This window comes from Condylura cristata, unplaced genomic scaffold (assembly GCF_000260355.1).
Source record: "Condylura cristata isolate star-nosed mole 26May11 unplaced genomic scaffold, ConCri1.0 scaffold00035, whole genome shotgun sequence".
Lineage (NCBI taxonomy): Eukaryota > Metazoa > Chordata > Mammalia > Eulipotyphla > Talpidae > Condylura > Condylura cristata.
Window position 1 is genome coordinate 2,852,650 of NW_004567136.1, and position 27,636 is coordinate 2,880,285.

Here is a 27,636-nt window from a genome sequence, read left to right on the forward strand (position 1 = left end):
AGAAACACCTTTGCTGAGGGAAAGGGAGCACTCACTATATGTGGTGCTCTGAGCTGTTTCTGGGGAAGGGGACGGTGTTGGGCGGGGGCCGCTGCAGGCGAAGCGTCTGGTCTCAGCACAGCTGACAGCTGCTGGTGAGCTGGGCAGCCCGTGGCCCTTGCCCGGAGGCCAAGCCTTAGGCAGGGAGCCAGGAGTTCGACACTCCTTCATGCGACCTCAGGTTGAGGTCAGAAGTGATGTGTAAAGATCTTTTATTTAAGTCTGTTTGAAATGGGAAAGAGAATCATTTCTAGAGTTAATCTCTGGAGGTGATTTAGTTCTGTTAACTGCGAGAGAACTTCATATAATCTTAATCTTTAATTTTTTTCATTACTCACCTTTCCATGACTGTGTATCTTTGACTTTACTACCAAATACAGCTTTTGCTTATCTTTCCTGTGATTCACACAGTAGAGAGGAGAAAGCTTGAGACTGAATTTCTGGCAGCTTCATTAAAGCAGTATTCCATCAAGATGCCATAGTCGTGAAGACCCTAAAGCAAAGGCTGGCAGAATTTTGAGAAGCTTGCCCATCTCTAGCCCTATAGGTCAGGACCAGAGATCAATTAGAATGGAGAAGAATTGACTCCCATGCGGAGTCTCTGTCCCCAAACACGTGTAACTGGGAAGGTGTTAGGTGACAGATGATGTGACCCAGGCTGGCACCACAGCACATCTACCGGAGGCGTCTGGAACCCGCAGTAGGGCGTGGCTCCCCTGTGTCTCACATAGGCACCCTGCCGACCTGCTGCCAGCCGTCAGGCCGCTTGCCTCCTAACGAAGGAGCGGTGCTGGGGGTGTGGTCGGTGAGCTGCCCGTCATCCCAGCTGTCTTCCATGGGTGGGATTTCCCAGCCAGGGCGCGTCTCAGTCTTGGTCGTGACTGCGCCCACACCACACCTGGCCACCAGCTCCTGACAGTGGTGACCGCCCTGACCCGTGTCTCCCTCAGCTGCAGGGCACCATCCTGCAGTACGTGAAGACGCTGATGGAGGTGATGCCCAAGATCTGCCGGCTGCCCCGGCATGAGTACGGCTCCCCCGGTGAGTGCAAGGGCCGGGCACCAGCCGCAGCTTGGAGAAGGGGTGCTGACAGGCCTCAGGGAAGATGCCAACCAGGTTGTTTCTAGAACAAATCCACCAGCCTTACTACCAAGGCAGATGTGTGGAAGTCACTGTTTTGCTGGTTGTTGAAGGGTGTCAGAGTGCTGGACCCTGTGCTCTCCTCTACCACATCTGGCCCTCGGTGATCTCCGGACAGGTTGGGGCAGACCCCAGCGAGCGGTGTGCCTGGAAGGTGCCAGGCCCACATTGCCTACCAAGGCTTGCATGTACCTGTGCTGGTCATGTCCGAAAGCATGGCTCGTCATAAATTTGGACTACAGGAACCCTGTCTCTTACCAAAACAGCCATTAGTCTTCCTGATAACATTTTCTTAAAAAGACAACTGTTCCACTTCCCCTGTATCTTGTTAGGTGACTCAGGCCCACCTGGGGGTGGCCAGTGGAAGACCAGTCTAATGAGCAGTCCACGGCCTGTGCTGGGACTGACAGTGGTGGTGTTTGGGGAGACAGTGAGAGGTCCCCTTGGCCACAAGGAAAGGAAGTAGCCCTTGGGGTGGCCTTGCTTAGGCTTTAGTTCCCCTGCACTGTGAGAAAGCAGATGAGTCACACTGGGGTAATAAAGCTACTGCTCACTTTGAGATGAGAGGTGGAAATTCAGTGTTGAACACGAAGCCATTGAGGCCAATCTAGAGCTGGTCTCAGGCAGGGCTGTGGACGTGGGGCGGCCTGTCATGTCCCTGGCTGTGGCCCCTGGCTGGCCAGGCCACTGCATGTGGAGAGCCCTGTCCTGGGAGCACACCACTCTTGCATGTCGGCGAGGTAGCACAGGAAGGGATTTTCCCTCCATGCTGAGGTCTGAGTTTACACCAGGACAAGGCTGAAGAGGTGGGGGAAGCAGCCTCTCGTGCAGGCGGGCCAGTCGTCCTTTCCAGACAGGCACTCAGCCTGGCCGGGGGGACGAGAGTTCGGGATCTGGTACATCTCCATCTTTGTCCTCAGGGCTGTGTTAGTGGTTCTAGATTTTTTTCTGCAAAACCATATGAGCCATAGAGTCTGTGTTGATTTTTGACTGGACCAGCGTGCAAGTGTAGATCTTGTTGAGAACACTGACTCCCTTCCCAGTCTTTAGGCCTTGATCCTCATGGCCGTGTCCAGGGCCTCCAGAACAGTGTGTGAAGACATGTTCTTGTGTGGAGCGCCAGGCTTCTGTAGATGTCCTTCATCAGATTAGCTAGTTCCCTCCTGTGCTTGCATTGGTCTTGCTTCTGGGATATTGTTGAAAGCCTTTTCTTTGGTGGATTTGATGTGATCTTTCTCCATTATTCCTGTGATGGGGTGCCTCCTTGGAAGATGAGGGGTTAAAAGAGAAAGAGGTGTTGGAACAGAGGCCAGAGTCAATGTAGTAGATGAACCAGTTTCAGGAAAGCTGCTAAGGTGAGGGGCTGTGTAGCCGTCTCCACTGAGCATGGAGGCAGAGCCCAGCAAATGTCACTGGGCCAGCACAGCGCCCCTGTTCTGGGCCCCGGCTGCCCCTGTGTGCCTCAGCCCACCCCTGACTCTGCCGCCACAGGCATTCTGGAGTTCTTCCACCACCAGCTGAAGGACATTGTTGAGTATGCGGAGCTGAAGACGGTGTGCTTCCAGAACCTGCGGGAGGTGGGCAATGCTGTCCTGTTCTGCCTGCTCATCGAGCAGAGCCTGGTGAGTGCCCGGCCCCGGGCGGCAGGTGTCGGGAAGCACCATCCACTTCTCCAGCGGAGGCCTCCATTTGAATCTGTCCCCTGAGGTCATTGTCTGTGAGCATGGTACAGCGTCCACTAGGCAGCATGTGCCTCCTTTCTGTGGATGCCCTGGTCTGTCCCTGGACCTTCTCCCACACCCACTGGTCCACGTGTGTGCCCACATATAAAACAGGTTGTCTCACTCTCTATGGCTCTGACATAAATCTAGGTCACATATTCCCCACTTGCTCTTTGTGAATGATTGCCTGTCAGTGACCTTTGCTCTGCCTGAAAAGTGTGAGAATCTTGCTGATCTTGAGAGCACACTGGCACTTCCGTCAGCTTCACATTGCTCCTAGACCTGTCCGGGAGACTTTTGCTCTGTTGCTTCTTAAAGCAGCCACTTGTTTTCAGGGCCTCCGGGTTTAGCAGAGGCAGACTGATGCTTTGCATCCCCTGGGCCTGGGAGCCCCACAGTTCAGGACATGGCCATCAGACTGGCAGGCCACTGAGCCCCAAGCTGCAGAACAGGCACTCCCAGGGCCGCTGAAGAGGGAAAATGCATTGGCTCGCTTGTTGGGGTCTGATGCTGGTTGTGGGCATGTCCAGGAACTGACCACCTCCTGCCTGTCCCTGGGTACTGACCACCTCCTGCCTGTGTCTGGGTTCCTAGGCAGATCCTGTTGCCATAGAGACCCCGTGTGGCTGGCAGGCACCTTACTGGGCAGCACGCAGGACATCTCCATCACACCAGAGGGTTTATTGGACAATGCTGCCAAGAGGGCCAGGATGTGCCTCGCTTTACTCAGTGCCAGGTTGCTCTGTCCACCTGTGTGTGAGATTAGCTTGCTCACGAGACCGCTCTCTTTGTTCTAGTCTTTAGAGGAAGTTTGTGACCTGTTGCACGCAGCCCCTTTCCAGAACATCTTGCCGCGGGTCCATGTGAAAGGTGAGCCAAGCCCCCCTGACCAGGAGGTGTGGGCATGTGGTCTGTGTGGCCCAGCACAAAGGATGTGCTTGAGTTTGGTGCCTCTAAAGCTGTCACCAGGAGATAACTGGAAATGAATGAGAGTTGCTGAAATATTTAGGACAGAAACCATAGGGTGTCACGGATGCACTTCAGAACAGCACGTGAACACAGGTGAGCGTCTGTGAAACAAAAGTGGTTGTGTTAGTCATCCTGCAGGACATGGTGGGTATTGATTACTCTGATTTTCAGTAAGTTTTAAACAGTGACTATGAGCAGAAAATCTATTCCATCACTTTGAGTAATTGTCAGAAGAGCCAGGCAGGTCTAGAAAGGCTTTAATGTAGAGTCTGGATATAGGTTAGCTTAAAAATCTTTCTTCATTATTTCGCTTTGATAAAATTAAACTCCCACAATAGTTTTTCAGACACAGGAAGAATATAAAGTATGTTTTCCACTGCAGAGGGAGAAAGACTTGATGCCAAGATGAAACGACTAGAATCAAAGTACGCCCCACTGCATCTGGTCCCCCTGATCGAAAGACTGGGGACCCCTCAGGTACGCACGCTGTAACTGTCACTGTTGCTGTTGGGCGTCCTCATTGGGCCATGGTGAGGTTGAGTGAGGGCAGAGGTGTGGAGGCCTTGTAAGGTTGGACAGGCCACTGCGCCCCTTAGGCTGCTTCTCGGGGGTCAGATCAGGGCTGCTTCGTGGGATGGCTGTGGTGTGTGAATGAGCTAAACCTGGGAAGGGCTTGGACCATCATCTGTACCCGATAAATAGCACTTGTTTATTGTCCATTCCTACGTGAAGGAAGCTTGCTCATGGGTTCTTAGAAGCACAAGAAAGTGGGCATCTCAGGAGGGGGGATGGCGTCAGGGTAGAGTCTGCTGTCCTGTCACCTATGATCCTTCAGGGTTTCTCAGCCTCAGCACTTTTGCCCAGGTAATTCTGTGTGCAGGGCCTGTCCTGTGGGTTGTGGAATGTCTAGCCTGGCCCGCACCAGGTGTGGCAGCCAAAACGCCTCCAGAGCGCCAGCATCTGCTAAAAGCGAGATCGCGCTGGTTAGAGAACTATTCAACAGTTTGAGCTGAAAATATCCAGTCTTGTACGACGTGTCGGTAACAGCTGACATACTTGCTTAGTTGATGTGGTTTCTAAAAAATCCTTTTCTGCAAGTAGAGGCTTTGCCACGTGAAGTCAAAGACGGTCCCGGAGTAGACGTGGTTCCAGCTCTCGCTCTTCTTCCCATGACCTATCAATCTCTGTCCCTCTTGCAGCAAATTGCAATAGCAAGAGAGGGGGACTTGCTGACCAAGGAGCGTCTCTGCTGTGGCCTGTCCATGTTTGAGGTCATCCTGACTCGCATCCGGACCTTCCTGGACGACCCCATCTGGCGCGGGCCCCTGCCTAGCAACGGGGTTATGCATGTGGACGAGTGTGTCGAGTTCCACCGGCTGTGGAGCGCCATGCAGTTTGTGTACTGCATCCCTGTGGGGACACACGAGTTTACGGTCGAGTGAGTGAGCCCTGGGGGTAGGTGGGGGCGGAAGCAGGCATTAGGCCAAGGGAGGGCCGCATTCCTCTGGAAATGGACCAGAAGCTTGCTGAGCTGCTTTTTAGCCACTCCAGGGCAGTTCTTTCTTGACGTCCCAAATGTGGTACAAAATCAGGGCGCTAGGAATCTCTGAACCCAGAGAAACGGGCAAGTCACATATGCGTTTCTCTGGATGGAGCGTCCACACCTTCGTGACGTCACTGTGGCCAGTCCGTGATGTAAAGTAAGGTCAGGAAGCACTGCACGAGGAGAGCTCCCAGAGGCTAAGGAGCCAAGACCACCACCCGCTGCACAGCGGCCCCTTCATGGCCCTTCCCAGCGGCTGCAGGGACTGGCCACGTGGGTGAAGGGCCTGATGGCTGACAGCTGGTGAGAGACCTGGGGGCTCCTAACCGCCCTTTCGCCCGCTCGTCTCCAGGCAGTGTTTCGGCGACGGGCTGCACTGGGCTGGCTGCATGATCATCGTCCTGCTGGGGCAGCAGCGGCGCTTTGCTGTACTGGATTTCTGCTACCATTTACTTAAAGTCCAGAAACACGACGGCAAGGATGAGATTATCAAAAACGTGGTATGTGGAAGTTGTACCAGAGCCTTTTTATTTATTAATGATTTTTCTGGGGACATTTGCCATCCCAGTTAACATAAGTTGCCGGGAACTAAAATTTCCTTCTCGTTCCCGAAATAGTAAATGGAATGGGTAAGGCAGGCTGGCAGTTGGTATATTGATCATCCGTTTTCCTTCTTTCCAAGGTACATAGATTTGCTCCACTTTGGAGAGCTGTTTACCACATGCTATTACAGATGATCATATACTATTCCAGTCTCTGGGCTTCCTTTGTTTCAGCCAGACTGGTTTTGGCTGCTTTTAAGATATTTATTGTTGTCTTCTTGTGTATTCTTTGTAACTGCCTTCATGAAAATACTCCAATACTATCTTTTCATACATGCTAGTCTATCTTCAGCTGTCCGTTTTCTCCTTTTGGGATTTTACAGTTGGGCAGGTTCACATCTGCCCAGAATAAGAATTCTGGTCTTCACATCTCTTACCCTACTGTAGCTGTTTTCTATTGCCCCAGTAACAAATGTCCACAGACATAGTGATTAAAAACACACCCACGTATTAGCTCACATTTCTCTTGGTGCAACTTGGCTCAGACTCTTAGCGTATAGCCTCAGTGGCCAGAATCAGTGTCCGAGGGACACTGGTTCCCCGAGGCTCCCATCTCATTCAGATGGGAGGCTGAATTCAGCTTCCTGGCAGTTGGGAGGATGAGGCCGTTTCTTGGCTGTCTGTTGTCCATCACTTCCGATTCCTATCCTGCCGCTGCTAGAGGAAATTCTCTGCTCACCTGGCGAGTGGATCCGTCGGGGTAATCCAGCATATGCTCCCTATCTTCAGACAGTAACTTAACCTCCCTGGTGGTTATCAAGCTCTCGCCAGCCACTGTGACCTGAGTTCAATCCCCAGCCAGGGAGCTGACCCACGTGGTGCAGCAGACCTCTCATCTTCCCGCTGCTCCCCTCAGCGGTGCGTTTCAGTAGATCTGCCTGTTCTGCTCCCCGCTCTGTCTCTAGTGAATCCTCTCACCCCACACCTGTGGCCTACATCCCATTCTTGTATGCATAAACAAATAAAAATGAATCTTAAAAAAAAAAATCCATAACTGTAACCATATCTGCAAAGTCCCTTCCCTTTTGCAATGGAAGGTAACATTTGCACGCCCCAGGTAGGTTAGGGCATAGGTACTTTGAGGTGCCACTTCATTTCCAACACGCTGTTCCTTGACTCTGAGTTGTACCCACAGCACCTTCTTCAGGTAACTAATGATTTAAAGACTTGATTGGGTTCTTCACATCTTAGTGGTAACTGATAATCTTGATCCATTTTTAAAATTTTTTTAATTCTAATAGGGCTACCTAAGGCCTGGGGTTTGTTTCCTTGTTTTTTAATTTTGCAGGCTCTTATTTGATTGAATTTGCTTTTCACTGATAACTTTCACTAGTGTCTCATCTTCAGGCATGTTACTGTCTAGGACGACATTAGCCTAATGTGAGGATCCTAGTTCTGAGTTTGCATGTTGCTCATCTTGCTCGGGGCTGGGCACCTGTGGGCCCAAGCAGGTCCTGGCTTCTGCTTTCCCTCCTGTGTATCCTTTTAGATACGAGTGCTGTTTTTCAGTCTGTGCCCTTTTGTGTGTGTTCTTTACCCTGTTCTAGCATAGGACAGTCGAGCAAAACACCCTACTGAGAACACCTGAAACTTAGTTTACGGACTCTTCCCCACTGACCCCATTTACCTACCCAGCTTTTAGCACATGTTCTTAATGCCCGTGTGTTGAATGAGGCTAGGGCAAGACTCCTTATGCATAAGAGATGGCATGGCAACAGTTTGCAGTAATTTTGGAGAAAATATTAAAATACTGATTTTTAATTATGATAGCCTTTGAAGAAGATGGTGGAGAGAATTCGCAAGTTCCAGATCCTGAATGATGAGATAATCACTATCTTGGACAAATACTTGAAATCGGGCGACGGGGAGAGCACGCCTGTGGAGCACGTCCGCTGCTTCCAGCCGCCCATCCACCAGTCCCTGGCCAGCAGCTGAGGGCTTCTTGCCTGTCCTTGAGGACTCCCCGTCTGACGGCATTTAACAGCTACAAGGGCATGTTTTCCTTTCCGTAAACTACGTAGTGAGATTTTTAGGGGCTATTTTTCAGTATCTCTGTGCAAGGGGGTGCTTTTCAATCTCAAAGCTTAATTTTATAAAATTGACTTATTTTTCTAGACTAAAATTGTATATGCTTTTGGTAATTAGAAACGGACTACTGGCTGCTAATCGTTGCTATCATGTTCTTACAAAGCTATTTTTCATTTTTCTAAGGAATGTTCCAAAAGCTAACTGTGTCATAAAGTGCTGCTGGGCTCATCCACTCCTCCCTTAGCAAAGGGTCAGTTATGTTTAAGATTTAGGGACTTACGTGAGCAAGTTACTACCAGCTAATTGTAACCCTGTACTGATTAGAATTAGTTTCTGCTTAGGGATTTTCTGGTGTCTTTTATGAATAAGTCCTTGTTCCCTTCCCTTTTTTGTGTCAAGCGTTTGAGAAAATAGTGAATGAAATTTTTTGACTCCAACTAAACCCAGTTGTGACAAAACCTAAATTGTGAGGTATGATTTAAAGGCTAAAGAAATAAAACTAATGAAACCTCTTGTGTTCATTGCTTTACTCTGAGCCTGTGCCCAGGACTTGGACAGGGCTTCTCTACTTACCTGAACGCACAGGTCAGGCCTCAGAGACTGAGTCCAGGTTACCTGCGGCCTGGAGAGGAGAGACTCTAGCACCACGGTCCAGGAGCATCATGCTTGCAGCACGCCACAAAGTCTGTGTTGTCTGTTCAACCTTGAGTTACGTGAAATGGAACTATTTTTTAACTTTGCTTTCTTTTAGGAAAAAAGCTGCCTAAATGTTGCTTTAGGTGAAGTGAACTAATAACCCCGGGGGCAGTATTCTGCTACTACAGATTAAGAGGTACTATCTGTGCTCACCCTATGCTCAAAGTAGAGAGTTATGATGAACTATTAAGGACTAATTTAAATAGCTCGTATTACTGAGTTTTGTTAAGACTTAAATATGTAATAAAAACGTATGTACAAGACAATTTAAAGTGCTGTGAGATGGTAATTAAAAATTTATTATTAATCTCCACTTTCTCAATTAGGGCAATTATCACCCTCAAGGGGGTTAAAGTTGGTTTTTACTCTTTTATGTTCAAAGCACAGATATAGGTACAGTACAAATATACAATATATCTGTGGTATTAATATTACACGGGATGAGGCAATTATAAAAAGTCTAAAATGGCGCCTTTGGGGGTCAATAATAATAGGGAAAAAGGTCATTTGTGTCATGAAACTTAGAGACTGTCAGCTCTACCCTGATAAATCCAGTGGCAAGCTGTGTGGGCTGTTAGCCACTGATCACCATGTCAGGTCCCTACAAGCCCCAACCAAGGACAAGGAGTGTCCAGCAGTAGCTAGTTATCCAGCAGGCTCAAGGTCAAGCACTGTGGCCTTGGCTAGAAGCAGTGGAGTGGGAAGAGCCCATGTTCTCCCACTACCCAAATGCATAAGAATTTTCTTCTTAACTTTTCTTTTAAGGGCCATTAATTTGCTATGCATGGATAGTTGCGAAGCTGCTTGAAGGTCACCGTACAACTGTAAATTTTTTGCATGCTTGAAGTTTTCCGTAAGTATTTTCATGGATGATTTTATAAGCCCAAAGTAAATAGCGTTCCAAATGAACTTTTTAAGGTAAAATACTTGGCGCAAAGAAGCCGTATTTTACAAACATTTTCTAAGACTTGTACTGCCCTCGTCTTCTAATTCCCAGAGTTGTTAGAAGAGCTGAATGACTGACTGGAAGCCATGATAATATTGATGTGAAATGGTAATCAAGCTTCCCGTATCAAGGTATTTATCAGAGTAGCCAAAAATAAGCCCAGTCATGCTGTAAAGCAGGACTCAGCCACCAGATGCCATCTGGGAAGGCCAGAGGTGTGTGCGAACAACACACAGCCTAAGCCATATTCCCATGGGTGGCTTCCTGCTCTTTCATAAATGAGTCTCCTTCGTTCAGTAACATAATTAAAATCACTGAACAGGGAGTCATTTTATAAATGTAAGTTACATCGTACACTAAGAAAATTTCTTTCTTTTTTAAATAAATAGGCCTTAAAACAGTCAGGGATTGATGAAGCGGGGATGACAAATGTACATTTCAGACTTTCATTACCAATGAAAAAATAAAGCACTTTTATAGACTTAAAACTCATTAGTGCATTTAGATTTTGGTGAAGGAAAATTTTTAAATACCACACAATAATACAATGTTAATAGAAACTGGCCATGTACTGAGGTCATTTTAGTGAGCTACCATCATTTAAATATAAGAAAAGTAATTTCTTGGTCCAAATTAGTGAAACCTTAAAAAAGATTGTCTCTGGAGAACATTGAGGACAATGCTTTTTCAGAAACATTCTGATACTCAAATTCACTTTATAACAGAATTCTTGATTAACCTTTTAATTACATCTTTCTCAAAAAGCTGTCAGATTTCCATTTCTTCGAGAGACATTTTCACCAGTGTGTTGTTCAATTCCACAGGTTAAGCTTTCTTCGTTATTATTAAGAACTTCATACATATGAGAGAGATTGCCATTCACTGCTTTTTCGTCTTTTCGAAAAGACACAGGCAGGCTTGCTAGACTAAAGCTGACGTCTTTAAAGGCATGCAACAAGAATATTCCCACAATGATTGTGAAGAAGCCACTCAGAGTACCAATGACATCATCAACAGGCATATCTTGCCACTCCTTAAAAAGAATAGCTGAACAAGTTAAAACTGAGGTCGTAAAGAATACATAATATATTGGAGTCACGATGGAAGTGTTGAATATATCCAGTGCCCTGTTCAGGTAATTGATCTGTGTGCTCGCACAGACTATAAGGCTAAGCAGCAGAATCCAGGCCAGGGGACGCCGCAACACAGGCTTTCCGGCAAAGAGCTCTTTGATGGCGATGCCCAGGCCCTTCACACAGGAAACCGAGAATGCCCCAATTACAGAGCAGATGGCTATGTACACGAGGATGTTCGTCTGTCCATGTCGAGGCCCCACCACGCAGATTAGTATCAAGGACACTATCACCACAAGTGTAGCAAAGACCACAAAACCTAGAGGAGGCAGAGAAAAGCTGTGTTAGTCAAAAGTTTAAGTGCTGAAATTAAAAAAAAAAAGACTTGCTAGGGAAGAGGAAAGACATTCCCTAAAAACAAAGTCCGCTCCTTTTGCCCCAGCAGGAGCATGTTAAAGCATGCTTCATATTCACAAACTATTACACCGTGAAGATTTTTAGCTAGCACCGTATGCCTCCTGATAATTGTATCAAAGAAAATGGAGACTGGTTGGCTCACAGCCCTCCACTGGTACAGAGTGCCTCGATACCTCTCAGCAGGAGTCTCCAACCCCAGGGCAGACACCATCAACGATGGGGAGGAAGCTAATGGAAGCAACCGAGAGATGCCCTTAACAGGCGGCACCTTACGGACGCTAAGGAAGAGCAGGCATTGCAAACCAAGTTTCCTAAAAGGGGTCACATTTTAAATATTTGGGGACAAACACTGGGGTATAGAGCAGAACAACGAGAGCATGTGAGAAATACTATTGTATTTCATTGTGACAATTGAAGCCAGCATGGTTAATAGTACTGGCCTTGCTGAGACCCTGGCCAGGCTCTTTCCTCAGCAGTTTACATGGGTTAACTTTTTTTAAAAGATTTATTTATTTATGCATACAGAACTGGGGTACAGGCCAGAGGAGCAGGGACAGTGAGAGGCTTCACCAGAAACAGAGTGGGGAGCAGAACAGGCACAGCAACGAAATAGACTGCTGAGGAGAGCAGCAGTCGGGTCTGGAGAGGTTTGCTACACCATGTGGGTCACCTCCCTGGCCGGGGATCAAATTTCGTGCTGAAGCAGCTAGGGCTAGCTTCATGGTGTTATACTCAACTCCTTGCGCCACCAGTGAGGGCCTTACATGCGTTAACTTTTAAGCCTCACTGCTACCCTGCAGCATAGACAGTATCATCTGAATTCTAAGATGAGAAGTCTGAGGCCTGCAATTCCATGAATTTACTCTGCTCCAATCCCAAACTCCACTAGTAAATACCAGTAAGATTTCTGAAAATATAAAAAATGATGACGAGGACGACAGCAACAGTGAAGAATAAAATCAATCAAGATTGCCAACAGACAAAACTACGTGAATGAAAACAAAGGAAAAAAGCTAAATCAAAGAAACAATCTCACAGAGTCCTGGTACTAAAGTCTGTAACACCGGGACTGTCCACACCTGCTGCCAATCTGGTGTGTGCTTGGGAAGTGCTGGACAGTGAACTTCATGGTATGTGTTTCATCACAATAAATAAAATTAGAACAAAAGCAAGCTCTTGGAATTGAAAATAACAGAAGTAAAAATAAAGGGCTAGAAGTAAAACAGCACAAAAAGACATAAATGTTAAAAATAAGAGGAAAAACTATATTTAAAAATTGATCATTTGGGCCCACCCTGGTGGCACAACAGGTAAAAGCGCAGCTCTAAGAAGTTAAAGCCACTTCCGCATGAATTTGATCCCTGCCCCGGACGTGACCACATGGCGTGGCAGACCTCTCCTGACCTGCCCGCTGCTCCCCTCATCCATTTGCTGTTCTGCTCCCCACTCTGTCTCTGGTGAAGCCTCTCACTGCCCCTGCACCTCTGGCTTGTACCCCAGTTCTGTATGCATAAATACATAAATCATTTAGTGCAAGAGGAAGGAGACTGTCACACAGAAAACACAGAGATTAATGTCAAAGGAATAATTCAATTTGTTCAACATGAATTTTCAAACTAAAAAAGATCCTAAACTAAGTAAAACAAACAAACAAAACCTAACACAACAGAGGCCTCTCTAGTAACAGGGGTTAAAGTCTCAGTGCTATCAAGCTACCCCTAGCCACTGCAGCACAAGTTTCATCCCCAGCCAGGGAGCTGACCCACATGTGCAGCAGACCACTCCTGTCTTTCCCCTGCACCCCTCAACAATGTGTTTCTGTTTCTCCACCTGTTCTGGCCCCTATTCTGTCTGATGAATCCTCTCAGACCGTGCCCCCCTTCCCTGGCCTATAAATCAGTTCTTATATTCATAAATAAAAAAATAAAAGTATCTAAAACAGGGCCGTCCCTGGAAGCGCAGCATTATGAAGCTGTCTGAGCCATTACAGCACGAGTTCGATTCCCAGCCAGAGAGCTCATTAATCCACATGGCACAGCAGACCTCTCCTGTCTCGTCCCCTGCTCCCAGCAGCAGTATATTTCAGTTAATCTGCCTGTTTTGCTCCCCACTCTGTCTCTGGTGAGTCTTCTCACCTCCCATACCTCTGGCCTGTACCCCAGTTCTGTATGCATAAATAAATAAAACGTTTTAAAAAAAATGTGAAAGGATCCATCAGAGACAGAGTGGGAAGCAGAACAGGCCAACTGACGAAGTACACTGCTGAGGGGAGCTGCGGGCGGGTCAGGAGAGGTCTGCTGCGCCATGTGGGTCACCTCTAGAACAGGGATCGAACTCGCGCTGAAGTGGCTTTAGCTTGTTAGTGCTGTGCTTTAACCTGCTGCGCCATCAGGGAAGGCCAATAAATAAAATCTTTAAAAAAAAAAAAAGTACATAACAACAGATACAAACTGTGACCCACATTTGGGCGTGTTGAGTAATTTCAGACAAAGGCAGAGGATACTCTAACTACAAAAGATGACAACATATAAAAGATGAAGAATCAACATTAGAGACAAGACAATCAAGTCAAGGTAAAATGGAGCTATTTTGACATATACAAGGTCCCAAAAATCTCTTCTGTCTCTCTGTCTTCAAGAGTGGCTGAACCAAAACTAAGGAGCAAACCCAGGGCCAGAACAAAAGATCTAAGAGAAAATAGAAAGGGATCTCCAGGATGCTGATGAAACAAAATCCATGACAAGTGTGCCAGAAACGCCAAGGCCCCTCTTTAGACAGAAGACTGAAACGCATGCTGTGGCAAAACAGATTTCCAAAGGAATACTCAGTGTATTTTAAATTCCTGAAAGGTGAAAGACTACCGAGGAAGAGCTTTTCAGCGTTTCTGATACGTTCCGTCATGAACTTCAGCTATTAAAAAAAAGATGAATTCTTACCACTTACAACCATATGGACAGAAATGGAGGGGGCTGTGTGAAATGGGTCAGAAGGAAAAAAACAAATACTGGATGGTGTCTTTTACATGCAGAATATGAAAAACAAAACAAAGAGTCAGAAAGAGCCAAACCTATATATAGCAAGCCCTAGAAAACTACTAGAGGATCAGGAGAGCAAAGGGAGGGAGCACAGTGGTCAATGGTGGAGCACAGTGGTCAATGGTGGAGACACAGGGGTCTTGGCGGTGGTGTGGCAACAACACCTGAGGGGTGATCCTTTACCTCTAAGTCATACATAGTGCTGTAAACGGACGTGATCTCAGTTAAAAGGTTAGTGATAATACCCTAAACGAAACTAACCGGGCATAAGGAGATGTCTAAAGTCAAGGAACAGTAGTAACATAAGCAGATTATCTAGAGACAGAGTTAAAGAATAGAGAAAACAGGGAATTATGGGTAAGGAAAAAAAAACACTGATTTTTTCATAATAAATCAGGTAAAATAATTTACCTCATTATGTAACTAAAGGTTAAAAAGTAAAATATTGTAGGACTAATAAACTTTCCTTTTAATTCTTACCTGGATCCCCAAGCTTGTGAGACATTTCATCTAAGGTCTCGATCTCCTCCTCTTTTGGGGCATGAATAACCATAACTGTAGATCCTAAAATACTTAGCAAACAACCAATTTTCCCATGAAGATTAAGTCTTTCATTTAGAAAGTATGAAGAGAGAATGGCACTAAAATGGAAAGGAAAGATGGAGAACATTAAAATAATGAGCAACTTTTTTTTTCTTTTTTCATAAATATCAACATAACCTAGAATTTAAATTCCTAAACTCAAAAAGAGTATTATAAGCCTATACAGATTCTGGCTTTCAGCTAAGGTAAAGAAAATACATGTTCATTCATAAAATGAAAGTTTCTAGGGGACTGCCTATTTCACTATACATCAAGCCACTATAGTGACCATCTTCTTCCTATGTCAATATGAAATTTACAATAAACAGCACAGTTTTGTACAAATTTATTACCTAGTTAAGATTTTACATCTAAGCCAATGTTTAAAATTTGTTCAACTTTAATTTATCCCTACTGGTTGACACATCCTTCTTATTATGCCTATGTGATTCTTTATAATTTGACTACTAATTAAGTCCTCAAGTTTTAATACTTTATAGTTTGTTTTAGCCAAATCAAAGATCACAGTGTAAGCTTTTAAGAATGACAAAATATACAGAAAATTAATGGTAAAACTTACGTACCATGGTATATACCCTTACATATGGTATCTTGAGAAATTATATAACATCTTTTTAAACATATATATGTATATGTGTATGTATATATAAATACAAGTATATATAAGTATAGATATATATATATAGGTATATATATCAACTATATATATAAATAAATGACAAGAATGCCTCTCAGTCACTTTTGAGAACAGTAACCAAAATCCAAGTCTCAATGTGGGTTCAGTTTCTAAGCTAACCACTAAAACAGCTTTTGTACAACTGCTTCTTCCAAACTGCTTCCTGAGGTGAGTGTTCACGAACCCACTCATCAGTGATTTTCTGTGGCGGGTATAGAAAGCTGTTCATCAACAGTCACCTACAAACCAAATGATCAATATTGTCACAGGCACATCCTAGAATTTAAAAAATTTCAAATTATTGCTGGTTCTAATGGCAAGCAAGACAGCAAAAAAGACCTTTCTCCCACAAACTGGCAGCTTACCACGCACAGAAAGTAATTTTTTAAAAGCACATTATTACTAAAAAAAAAATTTTAAGTCCTTAAAAGTTGTTTCATTTATGCTTAACATGTATAATCAAATGGTGCTGAGTAATTTTCATACTGAAATACCAACTCTCTGTGCACCAGAAGCATGATGTCCTTACCTTACTAAGACACTGAGCGCTCCTAGCGGCGTCACTAGGGTGGCTGGCGCAAAGGCGTACGCAGCGAAGTTGGCCACCTCACCTGCTCCCACTTGAAGACGGACAACAAAAGAACTCTCAGCTTTGAACATTATTTACTCAAAATGGAAATGTGTGCATATCGTTATATACTACTACTTCAATTATATTAGGTAATTCCATCTCTTCTCCCACCTACTCATAATGGATCTCCTGCAGATTATCAACATTAAAATACAAACCAATTACAAACAAGATCTGTAATTTTTATTGAAGAGATCTAACTTACGCTACAGATAGGTTTAACAAAATTTTCACAGACATTCATATCCTAGGACAACAATCACAAATCAATTAAAAACATGAAAGTATTTCTCAGTACTTTCACTAGCTCCCCTTTATTTAAAAATTATCGCCCAAAAATATCTTCAAGGGTCCCTATGTGCCAGGTGCTGTTCTAGGACTTGAAAATGCATCAGGGCAGCAAAACCATGAAAACTGCTTTCATGAAACTTTTAGTGGGGAAGATAGACAAATGCATGTCCAGTGGCTCAAGGTACCATGAAGAAAAGCTAAGGGAGGGAAGGACCGAAGGACCAAGGTATCACTCTGACAGGAAACTTGACCGTGGGCTACAAGTTGGGTTTCACTGCCAGCTGTCTGGGGGAAGCTTCCCATGCAAGAAGCAAGTACTAAACCCTTCCTGAAGACAATGTCTGCCATGCCTGAAAGGCAAGGAAGCCAGTGACAGGCAGTCACGGCCACTTCACACAGGAGCCCTGTGTGCAGTAAAGAATTCCCTCAGCTAAAAAGTCACCACAACATTCTCTATACTTACTTGACAGCAGTCCAGCCCACCACAACCATTCTTTAAGATATGCATGGCCACCTTGACCTGTGAATGAAAAAGATTTCACTTCTTTGGAAGACCAGTAATCTTCTATAAATTATGCCAACTTTCAGCAGTGATGGATAAAAATATCTCACTTGTTGATTATTACAACTTTAAATAATGGTCTCATGATTACATAAGAGAATTTCTCAGATAATACTTTATCTGAGAAAAGGAAATATGAGAATGTTAGAAATGTTTAGGTATCTATACTATTGAATGAAAAAATTAAATCAATCCTTATATTCATCATGCTTCATTCTTTCGTAAGCTCAGCTTCCATAAATGTGGGTGAGCTCACTTATGAGGAAGCACCCTGGGAGAATGCGGTCCTCATGTCTAGGGCTCATCAGGATACACTGCGTTCTTTCTCACTGGAATCCCCCCAACCAAACTAGTAATAAAATCAAACAATCAATACTCAAACCAATGTTCATAAGAAAAAACCAGCGCAAGCCAAATGACCATGGGCAACAGCGCCGGCCTTAGGGCCAACAGTGAGGATTTATTTGGTCAAGCCGTCCAGGATAGTTCTCTATTTTGTCCCCTAAACTCCAGTAACGGCTAGTTGCTTCAAGATTGGTCGATGAGGTTTGGTCATATAAAGGGCATAGAGGTGCGGGGAAGAGGGTTATTTTCCCACTGCCAAAGCAGGTCTCCCCATTAGGTCAGAACCACATTTGGAACTGAAGCAAAGACTGACTGAGCGCATGTGACATAGCACACAGAATGCTGGAGTTGTGAAGGCACCAAATGAAGAAATCAGAGTGAAAGTCAATCACCCCCGGTCTCGTGACTCATCATCAGCTTCTGGGGAAACAACTTATACCACCCTCCAGCAGTTCACTGAACTGAGAGTCCTCTTCAACCCAGGGAGGTCTTCTTTCCTTCCTGCCAAGGAGATCATCAGGAAAACTGTCTAAGGGAAGAGTCAGAACTGCTATTGTAGACGAAGATCCTAGCCGTTAATATGACTGATTCTATTCCTACTTCTCTAGAAATCTATCAAAATTTAAAGAAAAGGCTAGGTACTAACTGGGCTTCCGTCCCTCTTTCCACTGCTTTAAAACTCACACAACCTCTTACCATTCATTTTTCTCACTATAAAGTTGATGCCTGATGCTCTCCACACGTCTACGAGCCACCACACAGGCCCGGTATGTGCAGGAGTGAGATGAGCTGTCAGAGCCTGTGCAACGCAAGACACTGTGTCATGTCAGGGTCACGTAGGGCACCACCTACCTGCTCTCATGGAGCCTTTCCTGGCAAGCCGCAGGAGGCCTTTTTTTTTCAAAATGAAACTCCCTCCAATGAAAATGCTGGAACTCATAGCCAATCCCAGACCAATATAGAAGTCATATTTTCCACGCCCCTGGCTCATTTCGTTTGTTACTCAAGAAGTTCCTGTGAATTACATTGACCACAGAACAGAAACTGCTGGTGCTGGAGGCAAGATGACCCACTTTTCAAATCTACAATGCAAAACAAATGCAATTTTCAAAGAATGAACATGTAATTCAATTTTTACTCCATTTTTTTTCTTACAAAGGAAGACTGTCTTCTTTATTACCACAACTGGGAATATATTTAAATTTCATGCTAAACAAGATGGGATCGTGATATAAAAACCATCTTTAAAAACAAAGACATTGGTGGTTTCCAGAGACGGAGAATGAAGAGTGGTGGGGGGAAGAAGGGGTGAAGGTAGACAGGGGGACAAACTCCCAATGAGATAAGCCTATTGGGGTATAGACGGAGAAGGCAGATTCCACAGTATTCTCAGCAGAGAATGAATGTACAGGCGGTGGTTTGCAGGGTGTGGTTCTGTGGGCCTTTTTAGAGAACAGAGGAGGCCCTGATTGCTAGAGGGCTCAAGTCACAACACTGGACGGAGAGCAGAGGCTTCCCAAGGACAGCAAGTTTCTTCCCAAATGTCAGTTCATGAACTCTGCTGATAAATGAACTAAAGTGTAGAAAAGCAAAAGGAAAAACTATTCAGCAATTACCTGCCAGTCCAACTTTCTGCCATATCTTGAGATTTTTAGAACCCCAATTTAATGAAAGCTAATCTGCAATTCAGTCAGGATCCTCGCTGAAAAGCCAGTTGTTTCCATTCTTTCCATTTTCATGTTACAAAACTCACTTTTAACCAAAGCAACCTTTCTCTCCATCTAGTCCCTCAATTACTTTATCCACCTACTCAGATGGAATTTGCTGAACATATGCTATGTACGTAAATTTAGATTAAGGTGTATGGATAAAATGACAAAAGCTTTTAATCTTCAATAGATAAAACAGTTAAATAGGTGTGGTGAGTACTGAGTTTGGGAAATAGTATCATCACACTAATCAGCATTTCAGATGAAAGCCACAGTTCTGCCTGATGAAATATTCAAGACATCATGAATTGCTGGCTTGGTCGAGTATCCTGCTTTGGGCAACCGGAGGCAGGGAGAAGCGACAGGTGCCCATTCCAAGGCTGTCTGAAGAGGACCCTTCTACTGTTTGTCCTTTAGTCCTGGGCTATCACCACCAGAACAGCAAATTAAACCAGAGTCATCACTGCTGACCTGTGAATGTGTCTCACTGCTACAAGCTCCTGAGATGGCTGCCGGCACTAGTAACAGCTTTCTATGAGTAAATGTAAGATTCCTATCAGCTTTTCTAAAAGAAATGGGGACCACTATTAAATGTTAAAGACAGGTGTCAGGCACATCAGGGCTCACTGTATTTATTTACGTTTGTATATATTTGGATATTTTTATGTGAAGACTTTTAAACATTCCTACAGTGCTCAGGAATTGCAGGGATGCCAATCTAGAATCCACTGGCAAGACCCAAAATCAAGGTTATGCATAATCTAGGTAATACTGAAACAAGGAATTTAGATAAGGCTCAAGTAGAGATTAGCCCATCTATTGAAGCCCTGAAGGTCTGACTGAGCTCCTGAATGACTGGGGAGAGTACAGCTAGCATCCCAGGGCCCTAAGGCAGGAAATGCACTGAGATAAGCACTGGGTGGGGTGTGGAGTCCTCAGTACTGCCCCTAGCTGGATGTGTGACCTTGGAGGAGTCACAACCTCAACAAACAGATAAGGAGAAAGAAAAGATAAACAATCTGGAAGGTCACTAATTATTTCAATGTAAGCTATTGCCTTCTTTATGTGCCAAGTTGGTAGCCTCAAGCCTCAACTTTGGCTTTTCTGGAGTAGGCCTGGAAAGAACCCCATTGTGTCAACCAGTCTGTACAGAGGGCAACACAAGGCTGAGGAGGAGGCAGGGACTGGGGACATCATCTGGTTAGGGGCAAGGATTATTTCTACCCACCAGTAAGCACCCAAGTGCCCCTACCCTGTCTCTACCACACGCTGTATCATCTGTTTAGCTCTGTGCGTGACCCAGGCTCCCTCACCAGACTGTCAGCTCCTGGGTTCCTACATCTGTCTTACTTTGTTTAGCCTGTGCACCTAGCTAGTTCAGCCTCAAAATAAACCTTAACGTGTTTTCTGGGTGAACACAGATAAGTGAATGGTATTCAACTGACACCAAAACAAAGTTGCATTCTTGACTGGCCATTCACAAAACCACTGTCCATTTTAAGTTATTAAAGCATTCTGGGAAGAGACAGTACTACATACAAATGAAAATACAAAGATAAAAGTAGTAAGATCTGAGAAAGTGAAAGTAAAGAGCCCAGACATCAAACACTTCAGCCCACAGGGCAGTTATAGCCTAATAAGCAAAGGTCACCTAACTGTCCTCAGAAAGCAAAGCTAATTATCTATCACACAAGTTCTTCTGAGGAAGTGACTATTTAATGTTGTAGGGTGCCTAAGTCTCCCTTGTGTAAACTAAACAAAACAATTTATAGTCTGAATATTCTGGAGTCAACAAAATGGAACTTTATGATCTACAAAGTTCATACCTAAGAAACAATTCAGATTTATTGTTGCAATGCCAGCATAATGACAGGCTCACAAACCTGAATTCAGATTTACATAAACCCACATGGCCATGATGTGGCAGACCTCTCCAGACCTGCCCGCTGCTCCCCTCAGCAGTATACTCTGTCAATCTGCTGTTCTGCTCCCCACTGTCTCTAGTGATTCCTCTCACTGCCCCTGTACCTCTGGCCTGTATCCCAGGTCTGTATGCATACATAGATAAAACTGCAATTTTATCCTAAGGTTAAAGTTCATTGTTTCTACCTTTATTATGTTTATCTATGAATTTTAGACTTGTTTTACATAAAGTTTAATGATGCTATTTAAAATCTACTTTCCTTTTATCTATTTATCATGGAAGTATTCCAACAGACAGCAAGAAAAGGCCTCTTCTGACCCATGGGCTTTGGTGAGTCCCCACAGTGAGACTCCAGCCATTGCATTTGGCAACACAGGATACGGCACTCTTCAGAGATGTCACCTCTGTGCAGACCAGCCACAGCCTGCCATCCTCCTGCCTGACACTCACACTTCAAGCGCTGCCACCAAGACTTCACTAGCTCTAGCCCTCAGGTATTTTCTCTCCTCTTTACTTATTTATAGCCAGCCTCATAAAATTTAATTCTCAATTACTGTTCTGTGTCAAAGACAAACTCTTTCAGGTCCCTTTAGGACAGTGTTTATCTGTCTGTGTGACTTCCCCACGAAAGGCACGCGTTTAGAGTAGCTATTTTGATTTGTAAGATTTGTTAGGTGACTCTCCTCCCTGCCTGCCTGTGCCTATGTGGGTGTCTTTTCCCCTTTCTCCTTATCCTAATGAACCTGTCCTTTTAAAATGTAAAAAAAAAAAAATTACATTTAGTTACCTGTTCACTGATGGAACTACACTACTTGGGCGGCGGGGAAGAGTGCTCAGTATGGCAACATAAAATTTGCAAGCCAAATTGTAAAGCCGCCTCAGCCACAAAAACACATGAATAAATTCTCTCATTTGACTTACTGCTTGAAAACAGGACACCAGCGCGGAATGTCCAGAGGGGGATGAGTTGGTTCAGTACTCTCAGACCCGGTAGTGTCCTGCTCCCACGCCCTGTAACTGAAGGTCAGTGGCAGCTGGGAGAGCCTGAAACAGATTTTTTTAATCTTAAGGACTGCTAGGAGACAGGGTCACGTGTAAAGACAGTTAAACAAGAAAACAGTTTCACTGCAACTGGATCCCCAAATCAGAAGTGACAAACTTCAGGTGGTAATCTGTGCATCTCACCTCAGAGGAACTAAGACAGCTGCCACAGCCCCAGCACACACACTCACTGCCCAGAACTGTTGCATACATGTTGCTGTTCAGTAAACATGTACTGAACAACTGCTTTGTGACAAGTGGAGTCATGAACATGATCAAAAGTGCCTGTCCTCAAGGAGGCCACTGCTTAAGTAAACTGGAAATAACCTAGTCAAATTTTAAATACACCTTTCAAGACTGATACAATTTCCAGCTTTTAAAATTGTAATCAACTTAATATACACAGCTGATTTTACTAATACTATATAAAAGATGAAATATATCTCAAGGTAAAACTGACATTGTTCCACCTGCTTCTAACATACAAGGAACACATAACTTAAGAAACAGAAAAAGAAGAGGACCAGCATTCTGACATCTGAGGCAAGTAAATGAAAACTGACTTTTACAAAATGATTAATAGCAGCCAACACAATCATCAGTTAGCTGACTTAAAAATTTTACTGGCTGAAGTACGTTTTCATAGTTTTGAACTTGTCGTACTTAGACAGTTCATGTTCACAAAGCTTAGTAAGGACCTCATCGAGGGCAAACAGGCACCAAGATGTCAGGAACTGCTCAGGACCTCAAGCAAGCGCTCAGCAGAAGCAGGTCTAAATCCGAGGCTCCTTGTCCTCGGCCTTCCCCACAAGCTCAAGAGGTGGAAGATGCTCAAACGGCAGCTAAACTCCTACTTGCTTGAGCACCCCCATCACCCAAACTGGACCCAGGCTGAGGACCACAGCTACCACTGCAGCACAGCCTGCATCTCCATGTTTCCCGCAACTTCAACACACGACACTCACACTGCTCTAGCAAACACTGCCGTCCACGCCTACTTAGAAACTCAGAATGGCTACCACTACTTACAGATATTAGTCTCGTGCAATTTATTAATTATTGAACTGAGAGTCTAGAGAATGTTGCCTTCCTTTGTGGCTGAGTGATAACTGAGCGCTACAGCTTAACCGTCTCTTGAGAAAGTATCATGTCACTAGCCCAGGAAAAGACCTGAAGTAGGATTTGTACAGAATGACTATCACTTGTGCCCCATCAGAAACCCCCACTGTAAATCAAGGGTTGTCTAGCTACCTATTTCGGACACCATGTGTCCTAGCCAAGGTCACACACTACTGCCATTCTTGTCTTCCCCTTTCCCTCCTTTGTATCTTTGTCTGCATTATTTCTTTCATCTTTAAGGGCCCCGTTCAAAATGCACCTATGATGATGCCCCGCTTTAATTCCAAAACCACTATAATCAATCTTCTTTGAATTTCCTAACCTTTAATCTACATCTCTTTTTGGACACTTTTCTGGCAGGTATTACGAAGACATGCATCAGTCAGTTGTAGCTCCCTATGGACAAGCGGTATGCTTGCCCATTTACTCAATAAAAACTTAAATGGACCAAAACTTCGTCCTTGTAGCGTTTACCTTGTGATGGAAATGGGGCAAGGCAGTAGAATAAATAAGGACATTAGATGGGAAAGTGATAAATGCTATGGTGAAAAGTAAAGCACGGTATGGGCATTAGGGAACTGGACTGGAGGACTTCTACTTTAACTAGGGGTGGCTGGGAGCTTAGTGGCCAAGGTGACATTGAGCACAGGCTTGAAGAGACGTGAATACTAGTGCAAAAGCACTGAGTGATCCAAGTATGCAGTTTTCTAGGACAAGAGAGAATACTAAGCACAACAAAAACTTAGATTCCAGCAACAGAATAGTGATTAAGAGAGTGCAACGAGGCTCTGAGATGGGAGGTGAAGCTGGAAAGGGGGTTGCATGTATGGTAATGGATGGAAGCTACACTTTTGGTGCTGATCATAGTGCAATGAATACATATGTGGAAGTATAAAGTTGCACACCGAAACTTCTGCAATGCCATAAACCAATGAAAAAGGGATGGAGGGAGGGATCTACAACTGAAACCACGAGAGCAAGAGTAGGGAGGATACCTCAGCAGATAGTTTTTATACAGCAGAAATATCCGGGTCCCTCCCTGGTGGCACAAGGGGTTAGGACGCAGTACTACAAGCTAGCCACAGCCACTTCAATGTAATTTCGATCCCAGACCCTAGAGGTGACCCACATGGTATGGCAGACTTCTGTTTTGCCTTTGCCCCCTGCTCCCCTCAGCAGTGCACTTCATCCATCTGCTCCCCACTGTCTCTGGTGAATCATCTCACCACCCTGCACCTCTCTGGCCTGTACCCCAGTTCTGTATGCATAAATAAATAAATCTAAAAAAAAGATATCCGAAAACTAGTATAATTATAGTGTAATTATTACTAGTTTGTCCTTGATGATTCATATGCATTATTTCTAATACATGCTACAAGGAAGAGAAAGCATCATTATCCCCAATTTATAGCTAAACAAAGGAAATCTCCCAAAAGTTAAGTCACATGCAGAGGACCACAGGGAAAGTAATACAGCCTGAAATGGTACCTAAGTGTCCACTGGACTCCACTTCCATTTGGGCTGCCCACATATTAAAACTTCAAGACTTCTTAGTCTTTATTTCTGCTTGATGTCCACTGTTACCTGCTTAGCTTTAATCCCCCCCAACTTGTCATTTGCTTTATTATGTTTAAAAACCAGTGCTTTATAAATACTACAGAAACTAAGTCTCCAACCCTAATTTAGCAACATTGATTATAAATTTAAAATTTAAACTTACATGTAAGTTTAATATGGTCTCTCTTATGAAAAAAAGGCTGGAAGAGGTTAGAGATGATTTATTCATTCTCATTTCCTCGTAAATAATACCCTTTATTCTCATTTAAAGTTTTAAACCCTGGCAGAGTAGCTCCGGCCTGGAAAGAAGAAAATACAGAGGTAGGCAAAAAGACTAGTGAAGTCACTCATTATTTCTACAAATTTCGTTACTAGCCTCCATATTCCCTTTATTACCCACTAACATAAAACCTACTCAATTGAGCATAACATCCTGTTTCAACACAGCATACTGCAATGAAAGAAAGAACTCTATTCTCTCGTATTTCCTCTCATTAAAAAAAAAAAAAAGACAAACTGGGCACATGATAAGGAACGTCCACAAGTAGAAACAGGACTCCAAGACTCAGTCCTGGAGTAAACGAATTGAAAAAACTCTGGTAAAGAAATGAAAGACAAGCCAAAGACCGAGTCTTGTACATCTTACGGCGAGAAGACTCGGTAACTTTATAATAAAGTTAGGAAATTGAAACAGCAAGTTCCAACTCACCGCAGCACAACAAAACCATTTAAATGCACTGAACGAAAGCGCGCCCGGGAACCGAGTTAGGATCCCGCAGAACTCACTGGCAACCCCCTGAACCGTGGACTGCCTCGCTGCAGCGCGCGAGGAAAGCCATCTCCGCACACACGTGGTTCAGTATCCCCAGGGAAAGGCAGGGCGCCGGCAGGGCCCCTAGCAAGCCCAGCTGGGAAGCCCGGCCCACAGCCTCTTCGCGATGGCCAGAAAAAGAGAACGTGCAGCAACCTCACCCCAGTCCGCAGGCGGCGCGCGGCTTCCCCCTCGCGATCCGGCCCGGGTCACCTCCGCTCACACCCCCACGCAGGCCGCACGGGCCACCCCCTTCTGCGCTCGCGCGACCAGCGCCCTAGTCTCGGTCCAATGGGAGGTGCAGGCATCCGGGACCGCAGACGAACGCGCCACCTCCTCCATCGGGAAGAACCCAGGGGAGCAGCCTCCGACGACCTCCGGTCCCGCGGCTGCCGGGACCGAGGCTACAGTCGAGGCGATCCTGGGCGCGGCCGAATGACGCAAGAGGCTGCGCGCGCATGTGCAATACTTCCGGTGGGGTCCCGCCCCCGCGCCCTCTACGGTGGGGTTCGGATTCTTCACCCCGCGCTGGTGAGTGGGAGAGCCGGCAAGGAGAGGAAGGTTGGAGGCAATATTTCGCTAGACAGTGTCTGCTGACCAAAGGGTCAAAATCTAAGTACTATACCGTGTGGCGCTTACTTAGAATGCGAGTTCTGCCCGCGGTCAGCAGCGACACCCGGGGAAAGTGCTCCGAGAGGGCAAAGGGCGGGGCTTCAGCGGTTAGGAGAGCGGGGGCGGGGCTGGGGTCGCGCAGGGGCGGGGCTGGGCTGGGCTGGGGGTAAGGTGCGGCTCAGACAGAGTAGGGCCCTTTCATCCCGAACGTTTGTGGAAATCATGGAATAGATGCGCTTGTAGTCTGGCAGAAGTCTGTCCCTTTTCATTTGGGGCAGAGATTTATTGTTCATGAAATACTTAGGACACCTGTTAGAAGACGCGGGCTGGTGAGGTGGGAACCTAACAGCAAAGGGAGCTTCCCAGACTCTTAACTCTAAGCTACAATGTCTCCGCTATCTTGCATTACAACTGGCAGCATGCTGAGAAGCAGAATTCCTGAAGGGTGTCTATTGGGAACTTAGGCAGAGCTGAGTGCCCATGTAGGACTTTAAAACATTGAACAGGTGTGCCTGTTGTCTTTTTCTGGCCATTTTTGTGTAGGAAGGACCACATCCATACAGGTGCAGGCTGGCCTATAAATACATTAATTCTCTAGCCATGGTTCCCTTGCTCTCTGTCCCCCCTTCCTCTGCTCCCCCCTTCTTTTCTCACTGTAAATGAAAGGATTATTGCAGTTTCTCCCCTATGTGGTTGCTTTGAATCATGTTCTGCAGTTGTAAGTGCATTCGTGAGAACCCACTTACCAGGTTATCCTCTTCTTTGGGATTTACTCTGTTTCACACCCACTTTAGATATCCTGCCTTGAGTCATCCTGGAATGGAAAAATTCCCCGGGGAGCCCCCCCACACCCAACCACCACCATCACCATGGTTTCCCCTAAAAAGAACAAAGACAAAGAGTAATTTAAAGAAGTAGGGGAAAACAACTAGAGAGATAGGCGATATGGCCTAAAATATAGATTTATTTCAATATGGATGATAAATCAATGCTTTGGTCATAGTTGCAAATGTCTTTTAGGGATGTGGCCCCAGCTTTTGACTGAAAACAAAACAGCATTATATGAAGTGTAATCACTTCTAAAATATATACTTATTAAGCTAGAAATGCTAAATATACCTGAATGTAATCCCACTGGAATATTATGGTCCACACGGCACAGCCCCTGACCATCTGCTTTTGGCATGCTTATACAGCTTCTAATTTTAAAGTTTTTAATTTTCCTTTGGGAACAGCTCGGTAGTATCTCACCATTTTAAGCATATGTCAATGATATGGTCCAGCTGTTTGATCCAAGAAACGTGAAAGCATGTGTCCAAGTCACTGTACTCTCTGTATAATGATGGAGCGATGCCAAGAAATAAAAGGGAATGAACTTTTGATACATGTTATCATGAAACTAAGTCTTAAAATAATTGTAACTAAAAGAAGCCTGACCAAAAGTGTAAATGATTACTTTTACATAAAATTCTGGGAAATAGAAGCTAAAATGTAGCCACAGGCAGCAGATGAATAGTTGACTGGGAGTAGAGGGAGGGAATGGGCT

General features: G+C 44.9%; 2 protein-coding genes across 5 annotated transcripts in view; one reads left to right on the plus strand and one right to left on the minus strand.

Moving 5' to 3' along the window:
* Nucleotides 1-8,557, plus strand: part of CYFIP1 (cytoplasmic FMR1 interacting protein 1) — a 72,458-nt gene extending 63,901 nt beyond the window's left edge. Inside the window, exons 25-31 of one of the 2 annotated variants that reach the window (XM_012732715.1) lie at nt 990-1,080; nt 2,671-2,801; nt 3,698-3,770; nt 4,252-4,346; nt 5,069-5,307; nt 5,765-5,912; nt 7,785-8,557. In XM_012732715.1, the coding sequence (XP_012588169.1) occupies nt 990-1,080; nt 2,671-2,801; nt 3,698-3,770; nt 4,252-4,346; nt 5,069-5,307; nt 5,765-5,912; nt 7,785-7,949 (942 nt within the window). In that variant the 3' untranslated portion in view covers nt 7,950-8,557. The remainder of the gene's footprint in view (nt 1-989; nt 1,081-2,670; nt 2,802-3,697; nt 3,771-4,251; nt 4,347-5,068; nt 5,308-5,764; nt 5,913-7,784) is intronic. The other variant, XM_012732716.1, reaches the window with a different exon arrangement.
* A 1,053-nt stretch (nt 8,558-9,610) lies between these two features.
* NIPA2 (non imprinted in Prader-Willi/Angelman syndrome 2) lies at nt 9,611-25,904 on the minus strand. Of its 3 annotated transcripts, none has more exons than XM_004693060.2 (8): nt 25,640-25,904; nt 24,831-24,966; nt 21,872-21,994; nt 18,170-18,399; nt 16,874-16,930; nt 16,018-16,108; nt 14,690-14,850; nt 9,611-11,076 (listed from the first exon to the last, which is right to left on the minus strand). In XM_004693060.2, the coding sequence occupies exons 4-8, from the start codon at nt 18,306-18,308 to the stop codon at nt 10,442-10,444; spliced, it is 1,083 nt and encodes a 360-aa protein (XP_004693117.1). In that variant the 5' UTR covers nt 18,309-18,399; nt 21,872-21,994; nt 24,831-24,966; nt 25,640-25,904; the 3' UTR covers nt 9,611-10,441. The 3 variants fall into 3 exon arrangements, with proteins under 3 accessions (XP_004693117.1, XP_012588171.1, XP_004693116.1); XM_012732717.1 differs by lacking the exon at nt 25,640-25,904 and adding an exon at nt 25,377-25,393; XM_004693059.2 differs by lacking the exon at nt 21,872-21,994.
* Between the last annotated feature and the right edge of the window lie 1,732 nt (nt 25,905-27,636).